Below are 12,266 nucleotides of genomic sequence, written 5' to 3'. Positions count from 1 at the left end.
CGGCCTAAACTGAGGAAAAAATGAAATTTTGATATCTTTTTTGGGGATATTTATTATAGCAAAAAGTAAAAAATATTGCATTTTTTTCAAAATTATCGCTCTATTTTTGTTTATTATGCAAAAAATAAAAACCGCAGAGGTGATCAAATACCACCAAAAGAAAGCTCTATTTGTGGAAAAAAAAGGACTTCAATTTTGTTTGGGAGCCACGTCGCACGAATGCGCAATTGTCAGTTAACAAAATGGTCCGGGGCTTAAGTGGTTAATCTTCATTAACCACTTAAGCCCCGGACCATTTTGTTGCTAAATGACCGGGCCACTTTTTGCGATTCGGCACTACGTCGCTTTAACTGACAATTGCAACATGACGCTTTAACTGACAATTGGTACAACATTTAGCAACATATTACTACACTTAGCGGCGCCTCTCTTTTCTTTTATGCTCTGTAGCTCCCGCTGGATTTTGCTTCTAATCCCCTTGTGGAGGCTGCCATTTGTAGATGGACGTTTTATGGTTACACAACTTGGTCACATTGCTATAATCTTTTTATATGGACTATAAACTGAAGGACCTATGAGTAAATGGTTGTGGAACGAATCATCTGAGTTTCCATTATTTCTTATGGGGAATTTCGCTTTGATATACAAGTGTTTTGGATTACAAGCATGTTTCTGGAACTAATTATGCTCACAATCCAAGGTTTTACTGTAGATGAAAGATTTAGAAACATAGCAAGACAGCACAGAATCAATAGAGGCCTTTCATAGATACTGCATGGGCGAGAGATCTCTTAACTGGGTTCCTGGAGACCCTTGGCAGCCCAGCAGAAGTTAAACTGTACCCCCTTTATACAAACCAGCACTATTATGTGGCCAACTTTGTCATGGACTTATCAAATCAAATCTGGATTTAACTTTTCTTAAAGGGTCACTAAAGGAATTTTTTTTTTTAGCTAAATAGCTTCCTTTACCTTACTGCAGTACTGGTTTCATGTCCTTATTGTTCGTTTTTGCTTTGAAGTAGCTGTAATTCTGCTGTGATCTCCACACTTCCTGGTTGCCTGTTTCCTTATAACCATGGTACTGGGAGATTTTCACGGTGGTCTAAGCTGTCATTACTGTGTGTCTAAAACTCCTCAGAACCAATCAGATTCATTTTAAAAACAAAACACTGCCCTGGATTTGTTTGTTTTTGCTCTGTGAGTCTTCCCGACTCACCTCTCACCCGGAACTTCATGTATGTACCTTTAAACCCGAAAGTTAAACTAGAGGCACATTATATGATAGATTAAATTCAATTTTTAATCATTTTTAAAAGGAATCAGTTAACTTTTATGTCTCTATACCCAATAAACAGTCATTTCAGCAAAAAAGATTTTTCCTTTAGTGACCCTTTAACTTCATCTGTTTCTTAAAGTGGTTGTAAACCCACTATTTGGACTTTTACCTACAGGTAAGCCTACAACATGGCTTACCTGTAGGTAAGGATAATATCTCCTAAACCTGCACGGTTTAGGAGATATTACCCCCGCAATGCGGGCGGCGCATGCGCAGGGGGGAATCCACGGCTGAAGGACCGGCATCGCCGGACCCTGCCGATTTTAAATCTCCCGCGCGCACGCGCGGGAGTGACGTCATCGCCGCTCCAGCCAATCACAGCGCTGGAGCGGCGATACCCGGAAGACACGCCGGAGCAAGATGACATCCTGCTCGGCGTGGACCAGGTAAGGGGTACACACCTCGTTCCGAGGTAAGTATTTCATAATAGGCTAGTATGCGGTGCATACTAGCCTATTATGCCTTTTGCATTGCAGGTTTGGGGGAAAAAAAAAAAAGTTTATGCGGTTTACAACCGCTTTAACTTCTTCTGTTGATGAAGTACTGGTATATCTTTGCACACATTTGTTAACTTTAACTTCCTTTCATAGTTGCTGTAACCGAAAAAGTGTAAACAGAAGGGGAAGTTGTGGTATGAATTAGCACTGTAGAACCTTAATAAGAAACTAAAACATATGCTTGTGCTTAGCAGACTGTAGCATAGGATCTTATAAATAAACTATGCTTCATCAGTTCAGTGTTGGGTTATCTGACATGTAATTTTTTTTAGGGTTGATTGGTCATTTTTACAGTTCACTGTAAATTATGGTTATATACAATTTGTGTGTGTATGTATATATATATGCAAAAAAGGGAAGAGATCACGCTAAATGAATGATGCATAAACATAAATAGTGACATAAAGTTCAAATGAATAATCAGTCCCGCCACAAAGGCAAGTAAATTCAAATCTCCCAAGTGATGAACTCAATCCACAAGGAAAAGTGCTGGACAGAAAGATCCTCCACCAACGAAATAAAAGCCTCTTACCAAATATAATTGATCTCCAGATTAAAAGAGATCAAACAGCGCATAAGAGACATGGATGGATAATATCCCATAGACAGCAACAGACAGCAACAGCGATGAAATCCTGGTAACTGTGTCTTTACAGATGCATCTCTCGATAGGTCATCCAGGGGTATAAGAAACAGAGAGACCTCACATAGCGTAATACCGTCTTAGTTTAATATTAAATAAAAGTGAAAATGCACTTACATAGCATAGTAGATAAATATGTAAAAATATGAGCCGGCCCGCTCGATACACAGCCTGTATCAGGTAGACAATACGCGGTGACGCGTGAAAACGAGCTCACTTCTGCATAAAAACCAATCAGCTTCTAACCCCAGCTTGTTCAATTAAGCTTTGGTAATAAATCCTGGAAGCTCATTGGTTTTTATGCAGAAGTGCGCCTGATTTTGTGCTTTCCAGCTTTAGTAAATAAAAGCCATTGTGTACTTAACCCCCCTGGCGGTATTCCCGAGTCTGGCTCGGGGTAAGATTTTTTTACCAAAAGCGGTATCCCCGAGCCAGACTCGGACTCGCCTCGCTGCAGCCACAGACAAAGTTACTTACCTTGTCCCTGGATCCAGCGATGCCACCGCGCTGTGTGAGCGAGCGGGACCTCGCTCGATTCACACTGTGTCCTCCTGTGCCGCCGATCTCCGTTCCCTGCGACGTTACGATGCACGGGGGCGGAGAACGGCGCCAAATTCAAAAAGGTAAACAAACACAATACACACAGTATACTGTAATCTTATAGATTACAGTACTGTATGTAAAAAATACACACCCCTTGTCCCTAGTAGTCTGCCCAGTGCCCTACATGTACTTTTATATAATAAAAACTGTTCTTTCTGCCTGCAAACTGTAGATCAGGGGTGGGCAATTATTTTTTCGATGGGGCCACATGAGAAACTAAAAATATTTTGGAGGGCCGGGCCAAAAGGCTAAACTCAATACTGCATAAAATCAATTGTATTTCTTTATAAAAAGCAGTAAATATCATTGTTGGAAAACTGGGAGACAGACGCTGGGGACATGACACAGGAGGGGGACAGAGGCTGGGGACATGACACAAGAGGGAGACAGACGCTGGGGACATGACACAGGAGGGGGACAGACGCTGGGGACATGACACAGGAGGGGGACAGACGCTGGGGACATGACACAGGAGGGGGACAGAGGCTGGGGACATGACACAGGAGGGGGACAGACGCTGGGGACATGACACAGGAGGGGGACAGAGGCTGGGGACATGACACAGGAGGGGGACAGAGGCTGGGGACATGACACAGGAGGGGGACAGAGGCTGGGGACATGACACAGGAGGGGGACAGAGGCTGGGGACTTGACACAGGAGGGGGACAGACGCTGGGGACATGACACAGGAGGGGGACAGAGGCTGGGGACATGACACAGGAGGGGGACAGAGGCTGGGGACATGACACAGGAGGGGGACAGAGGCTGGGGACATGACACAGGATAGGGACAGACGCTGGGGACATGACACAGGAGGGGGACAGACGCTGGGGACATGACACAGGAGGGGGACAGACGCTGGGGACATGACACAGGAGGGGGACAGACGCTGGGGACATGACACAGGAGGGAGACAGACGCTGGGGACATGACACAGGAGGGGGACAGACGCTGGGGACATGACACAGGAGAGGGACAGACGCTGGGGACATGACACAGGAGGGGGACAGACGCTAGGGAAATGACACAGGAGGGGGACAGACGCTGGGGACATGACACAGGAGGGGGACAGACGCTGGGGACATGACACAGGAGGGGGACAGAGGCTGGGGACAGGCAGCCACTGTTTAATCAATAACAATTGATTAAACAGTGGCTGCATGTGATGGCACAGTGGTTGCGTTTGATGGGCACAGTGGCGACAATTGATGGTACAGTGGCTGCGTGTGATGGGCACAGTGGCAACAATTGATGGCACAGTGACTGCGTGTGTTGGCACAGTGGCTGCATGTGATGGCACAGTGGCTGCGTTTGATGGGCAGAGTGGCTGCGTGTTATTGGCACAGTGGCTGCATGTGATTGGCACAGTGGCTGCGTTTGATGGGCACAGTGGCTGCATGTGATTGGCACAGTGGCTGCGTGTGATTGGCACAGTGGCTGCGTGTGATTGGCACAGTGGCTGCGTGTGATTGGCACAGTGGCTGCATGTGATTGGCACAGTGGCTGCATGTGATTGGCACAGTGGCTGTGTTTGGGAACAGTGGCAACAATTGATTGCACAGTGGCTGCGTGTGATTGGCACAGTGGCTGCGTTTGATGGGCACAGTGGCTGCGTGTGATTGGCACAGTGGCTGCGTGTGATTGGCACAGTGGCTGCGTTTGATGGGCAGAGTGGCTGCGTGTTATTGGCACAGTGGCTGCGTGTGATTGGCACAGTGGCTGCGTGTGATGGGCACAGTGGCTGCGTTTGATGGGCACAGTGGCTGCCTGTGATTGGCACAGTGGCTGCGCGTGATTGGCACAGTGGCTGCGTGTGATTGGCACAGTGGCTGCGTGTGATTGGCACAGTGGCTGTGTTTGGGAACAGTGGCAACAATTGATTGCACAGTGGCTGCGTGTGATTGGCACAGTGGCTGCGTTTGATGGGAACAGTGGCTGCGTGTGATTGGCACAGTGGCTGCGTGTGATTGGCACAGTGGCTACGTGTGATTGGCACAGTGGCTGCGTGTGATTGGCACAGTGGCGACAATTTATGGTGGCGAAGTGGCTGCGTGTGTTGGCACAAGTGGCTGCGTGTGTTGGCACAAGTGGCTGCATGTGTTGGCACAAGTGGCTGCGTGTGATGGGCACAGTGACCCCTCCCGGCCCTGCCTACTGTTATCACTGCGGCGGGGAACATAACAGACAGCGTTCGTTTGAACAGCTGTTTTCCCCGCTGCGCATAGACACTCCCCCTTGGACGGATCTGTCCAATCGCGAGCAAGGGGGATTGTCTATGTGACTCCCCCTTGCTCGCGATTGGACAGATCCGTCCAAGGGGAAGTGTCTATGCCATAGACACTCCCCCTTGGACGGATCTGTCCAATCGCGAGCAAGGGGGAGTGTCTATGTGACTCCCCCTTGCTCGCGATTGGACAGATCCGTTCAAGGGGGAGTGTCTATGCGCGGCGGGGAAAACAGCTGTTCAGACGAACGCTGTCTGTAATATTCCCCGCCGCGGTGATTAACGTGGCAGCGGCGGCGGGGGTGGGCCGGATTAAAAGGTCCGCCGGGCCGTAGTTTGCCCAGGTCTGCTGTAGATTGTCCATAGCAACCAAAAGTGTCCCTTTATGTCAAAAGTGATTTTAGAGCAGCTAGAAAACAGCGATAATAAATTATAATCACTTGCAGAATTGTGCGATAGCGATTTGTGGGGAAATTCGTCATAAAAAAATAAAAGTAATGACAGCGACAATTCTGCAACTGAGCAAATTTCAGTGATTTTGAGTTGATTACATTATTGAATAATTTTTATTATAATTATATTATTACTTGTTATAATTATTTATAATTATTTATTATATTATCATTTACAATTTTGTTTTTAAAAAAATGTCATACCCGGGATGCCTACTAGACTCTTGTTTGGTCAGATTTAAGTGAGTTATTCCTATATAAATTACAGGCCTACAGTATAAAACGCCAAATTTCCTTGCAAATAATGGTACCGCTTTCAGCACCTTTTTTCTGAAATAATCATACCGCCAGGGAGGTTAAAAGTGGGGTATGCCTGTGTGTGTGTGTATATATATATATATATATATATATATATATATATATATATATTGGCTAAAATAAGTATTGAACACGTCACCGTTTTTCTAGGTAAATATATCCTCTCTAAAGGTGCTATTTACATGACATTTTAACACGTCGGTAACAACTAATGCAATCCATACATACAAAGAAACCAAAACAAGTAAGTTCAGAAATTAAGTTATGTGCAATAAAATGGAATGACGCAGGGAAAAAGTAGTACAATAAATTCACAAATGTTGTTGCAACAAAGTGTACAGTGCAATAATGTAGCAGAAATAATATACGATGTTCCAAAAAACTGTCCCGTGCTTCAAAAAAACAAATGCAAATCTTCATATATCACAAAAATCTTCACCAGTGAAACCTCCACCAGTCATTCAAAGACAGTTTGAATATCGACCGATTCAGCAGGGACTGGCTGAGATTTGAACCATGTAGGGGTAGGCTGATTGTACTCAAGTTGTTCGATTAATTAACTTGGGTACAACCAGCCTGTTGGATTTATCATGTGATTATTATCAGCGGCTATAGCCGTTAGCAATATCATTGTGTTAATTTAACTCCTTGTGGTTTGACACATTACTACCTCAGGTACGCACCCACATCGTGATAGACTGCCATCCACCTGTGGCAGCACATCACTATTGGCATTATCAACGGGTAATCTGTCAAGGCCCCCATCCATTTCAAGGGTGTGCAACAGCAAAGGAAATCCATTCCATTGGGTTTACCTTCTATTTGACTACCCAACACCTGTTTGTTAACAGGCATACTGATCACCATCCGGTGATCTAGCTATTATTGCAGCGCCACCATCCCACCACTTTATATCAATATCATTGTGTGTTCTTCCGGATGGCTCCCTCTGCCCCCCTATCGAAGGAACACAGTACCTCTGCGGGAGGGATTGAGTCGTTTTCTTTCCTGGAACCATGGGTTGAAAATCACCCCATCTATGGCCAGCGTAAATGACTCACCAGAACTGTTGACCCTTTAGTCAGTGGGTCATCTCTCGCTCAATCAATTAGCCCCAGTGGATTCTCCTCCAAGAGAATTCTCAGAAAATTCTCAGAAAATGTGGGTGGAAAACAAGAAAAACAATTCTCCTCGCATAACACAGATTTTATTAAGACCGCATTAAAAACAAAGTAGCACACTCACATGGATTAAGTGTCATTCTCGACACTATAGGCTAACTGCAATGTGTGGCGGCTCCACCTGCACACACTGGCTGCAAGCACACATGGACCAACACGTTGCCAACAAACAAGCACCGTCCTATTTGAATAATGGTAATAGGGTGACATGATTTATGGTTTTGATTTTAGATTTAGCGAGAGAATTGTTGAAGCTAGCGCTGTTGCATATTCCCATTTATCAATTTATTATTTATGTAAATTATGGCATGACTAGTTTCTAGATTGAATACATTGTCAGTAGATAAAAACTCCACTGAATAATATGGAGTAAACAGCATTAAATTGGTTGCATGTAATATGGTATTCACTTAAATATTGTATGCGATCTTAACCCCAAGAGGACTGTTTCGTACCTAGGTTGGAATTGACTTTACAGCATCAAATGGAAATCCACGGGATGCCTCATCTCTACATCACATTAATCCTATGGGAACCAATGAATATCTCTCTGCACTTTGGTCAGTGGGACAGATCATCCAAGACTATGATTCGTGAGTAAAGTGATTTTAATCTCTGCATACAATGAGAACACCTTTTCTGCAAAGTCATGCCTTTAAATGTGGTAGGAGAAGTCTGCACCTTAGTCAGAAAAAGCTTGTATTTCTCCATAAAGTGAACCCATGGGCAAGCAAGTATTATTTTTAACAGTAAATGAGCAATAAAACAGGGACCCCTGGTCATTATCTCTGTAGCTTTAGGCGCTGTGGAGCAACACATCTTCAAAATTCACATGAAAAGCAGCAACGTTTTACATTTGGTGTCTAAACAGTTATATCCCTCTCTGATCTTGTTTTTTCTGATTAGGCTGCACAAAGAATAGGACCACATCCTTCCATCTACACAAGCGAGGTGTATGGAGGATTTTCCCCACCACCACATTTTATTCTGACAACGGGGCTATTCACTGTTAGGCCCCGTACACACGTCCGAGAAACTCGACGAGCAAAACACATCGTTTTGCTCGTCGAGTTCCTTGTGAAGCCGCCGAGGATCTTGGCGAGCCAAGTTTCCTCATTGACTAACGAGGAAATAGAGAACATGTTCTCTATTTGGCCTGACGAGATCCTCGTCGGCTTCCTCGGCCAAAAGTGTACACACGACCGGGTTTCTCCGCAGAATACGGCTCCGATCGAGTTTCTGGCTGAATTCTGCAGAGAAACTCGGTCGTGTGTACGGGTTCCAAAGAATACACTAATCAGCGAATGCAGTTGCTGATCAACAAAAGTTTTCCACGGTTGAACAGAGACAGCCACACATAGAACCCTGCTGAACCCGACCAAAATAAGATCTGTATATGGCTAGCTTAAGTCATTGCTGGAAAGGGGGAGCAGAAGGAGCAGAACTGTTTAGTTAAAAATTGCTTTAGTCTTTGCAATTCCCCCCCCCCCATTAAATGTCCCCCCCACCCATCAGCGCTCCCCGCCATCAGTGTCCCCTCATCAGAGCATTCTGCCATCAGTGTCCCCTGCATTACAGCCCCCTATCAGTGTCCCCCTCATTACATCTCACCATTCATTGCTTCTTCCCTATTAGAGTCTGCCTCATTACAGCCATCAGTGTCACTTCATCAGAGCCTCCTGCCATCAGCGTCCCCTCAGTACAGCTCCCACATCAGTGTCCCCCTCATTGCAGATCCCCATCTGTGTCCCCCTCATTGCAGATCCCCATCAGTGTCCCCCTCATTGCAAGAGACCTTCTGTAATCTACTTAGCTCTACTTTAAGAAAAAAACAATCTACTGCAGAGGTAAGAGCAAAGCTTGGTGTACAATTATGCTGCGTACACACGACCGTTTTTCATGACGAGAAAAATGCCCGAATTTTTTTTAGTACCTGCTCTATTTTTTCTCGTAGTTTTTCACGTCGTGAAAAACAGTTGTGTGTATGCTTTCACGAGGGGGGAAAACGCGCATGCTCAGAAGCAAGTTATGAGACGGGAGCACTCGTTCTGGTAAAACTATAGCTATAGCCATCTTTCCTTGGCTTCATTATGCACATTAATACAAATTTTTACCTGGGGTGCCCAAACTTTCGATCCCCACTGTATAAGTTTTTCTTTTTTGAGGGGGGGGGTTACTAATGCCACGTGCACGCGATCGGTTTGTCTGATGAAAACGGTCTGATGGACCATTTTCATCAGACAAACCGATCGTGTGTGGGCCCCATCGGTTTTTTTATCCATCGGTAAAAAAAATAGGAACTTGTTTTAAAATTATCTGATGGTTAAAAAAACGATAGAAAAAAACGATCGTCTGTGGGCACGTCCATCGGTTAAAAATCCACGCATGCTCAGAATCAAGTCGACGCATGCTTGAAAGCATTTAACTTAATTTCTCTCAGCACGTCGTTGTGTTTTACGTCACCGCGTTCTGACACGATCGTTTTTTTAACCGATGGTGTGTAGGCACGACTGATGAAAGTCAGCTTCATCGGATATCTGATGAAAAAATTCATCAGTCCGTTTTCATCGGATGAACCGATCGTGTGTACAGGGCATAACTCTTTAAAGGTCCTTTTTAAGTTTTTTTTCCAGTAATGAAAACGCCTTGCGTAAGAGACAGTTCCCTAAAGCCTCTTTGTCTGACAAAGACAACAAGGGATTCTCGAAAATGCACATAAAGTTTTCGTTCACGCTTTTTTTTCGAATTTAATTTAATTTCACATACTAAATAGCCTATTATAGCAACATTTTATTGGCATTCTCATCTTCTCCCATTTTATCTTCCCGTTATGATGATGACATATCTTCACATGCCTCCTAATGACAGGGATTAATGCGTGACGATGTATTGATCCCTATAGTGGGTCAACCAGAGCAATCCATCTTAGATTGGGTTACATTGTCTGTGGGGAGTTAGGTTACTGCTAATAGCTAATATTTTGTCCTGACTGGCATTATTTAAATGGATGAGTCCAACTGAAAATACGTAATTGTTGTCTTGTTTCTATGGTGGACCAAAATCTAAGCACAGCCATACTAAATATTATTATACGGAGACATCTTAAAGTGGAGTTCCACCCATAAATATAACATTACATCAGTAGTTTTAAAAAAATGTCATTAGTCCTTTACGAATTTTTTTTTTTTTTTTTAGATGCCTTCAAAGTGTTGTTGCTAGGCAGAATAGTTAATCTTTCCTCTTCCTGCACCTAGGTGCTTAAGCTTCCTAACCTACACCGCACAGACTCCTGGGAATGTAGTGGGTGTAACTTTCCAGGAGTCTGTGCACTCCCCAGTCTCAAAGAATCATGTGACTTGGACAGGACAGGTGCTGAAACCTGATCTGATACTGCTTGTGCAGCACTGAGCATGTTCGAGATCTGCAAGGCTGAAATCCAGGAAGTCATACAGTCTGGCTTCATGATGCCCATACTTAAGATGGCCCCAGTCAATTTCTATTTTATAAAGTGTCTAAATGCTGTAACAACCTAACAAAACGGACCTTAGTTTACAAGCCAACTTTACTAGAATACATTAAGCTTGTGTATTACAGGGGTATTTATATTTAAAAAGTGAAATTGTGGCCGGAAATCCGTCTTAAAAAAAGTTTTTTTTATGAGCTTTCTTTAATGTTATTTTCTTTTTTTTTTTTCGAAAGAAATAATTAATGACAATAACAAATGTTTATTAGGACATCAAAAAAACAGGTTCATGATGCGATATCTCCTAAACGTGCACCATTTAGGAGATATGTTGGTGTCGTCACCTGCGCATGCGCTCTGAAGGAACGACACACCCATGCCGTTCCCTCAGAGACCTGTGCCAGAAACAGTGACTCCCGCACGTATGCAGGGGAGTGACATCATTGAGGCCATTCAAGCGACCGTAGCCGCAGGCCTCGTACACAGGACCGTTTTCCTTTGGCAAAATCCATCAAGGAAAATGCTGGCAGAGCATTTTTGACGAGAAAAACGGTCATGTGTATGTTTTTCGTTGAGAAAACTGTCGTGGATCTCGACGAGAAAAAAAAAGAGAACATGCTCTCTTTTTTCTCATAGGGAGTCTCAATTTTCTCGTTGTGGTTCTCGTCGGGCTGGTTTACGACGAGAAACACGTTTGTGTGTATGCTTAGAAACCTGCGCATGCTCAGAATAAAGTATGAGACGGAGCGCACCTTCGGTAAAAGTAGGGTTTGTAATGGAGATAGCACATTTGTCACGCTGTAACAGACTGAAAAGCGCAAATCGTCTCTCACCAAACTTTTACTTAACACGCAGTAACATGAGATTAGTAAAAGCAGTCCCAAGGGTTGTGCCAGTGGAATCAAACTTCCCCTTTATAGTGCCGTCATACATGTTGTACGTCACCGCGTTTGAGAACGACGAGATTTTGTCTTGACAGTGTGTACGCAAAGAAAGCCTGACAAGCAACTCGATGAGGAAAACAACGTTTCTTTTACGACGAGATTCTCGGTCCTCGGTCTCGGATAAGAGGGCATCCGTGATAGGCGGAACACTAAACACAGTGTCTCCTGGGAAGCTGAGTGTTCCGCCTATCACGGAACAGCAGAAAGAGGAGGCGCGGCTTTTGAAAAATGGACGGCCGCGGTCTGCATATTAGGTTACCGGCGTATAAGACGACCCCCGACTTTGCTATAATAAATATCCCCCAAAAATATATAAAAAAACAATATTTTTCCTCAGTTTAGGCAGATACGTATTCGTCTACATATTCTTCATAAAAAAAAAATCACAATAAGCGTTTATTGATTGGTTTGCGCAAACGTTTTAGCGTTTACAAAATAGGGGATAGTTTTATGGCATTTTTCTTAATATTTTTTTTTTACTAGTAATGGCGGCGATCAGCGATTTTTATCGGTAATGCGACATTATGGCGGACACTTCGGACACTTTTGACACATTTTTGGGACCAATAGCATTTTTATAGCGATCAGTGCTATAAAAATGCA

General features: G+C 44.1%; 1 protein-coding gene across 1 annotated transcript in view; it reads left to right on the top strand.

Moving 5' to 3' along the window:
- Positions 1–12,266, top strand: part of CPNE2 (copine 2) — a 181,984-nt gene that overhangs the window by 146,019 nt on the left and 23,699 nt on the right. Inside the window, exon 11 of the mRNA XM_040329167.1 lies at positions 7,716–7,849. Within this exon, the coding sequence (XP_040185101.1) occupies positions 7,716–7,849 (134 nt within the window). The remainder of the gene's footprint in view (positions 1–7,715; positions 7,850–12,266) is intronic.

This window comes from Rana temporaria, chromosome 11 (genome assembly GCF_905171775.1).
Source record: "Rana temporaria chromosome 11, aRanTem1.1, whole genome shotgun sequence".
In the NCBI taxonomy this organism is placed as follows: Eukaryota; Metazoa; Chordata; class Amphibia; order Anura; family Ranidae; genus Rana; species Rana temporaria.
This window is presented reverse-complemented; position numbering and strand designations above follow the sequence as displayed.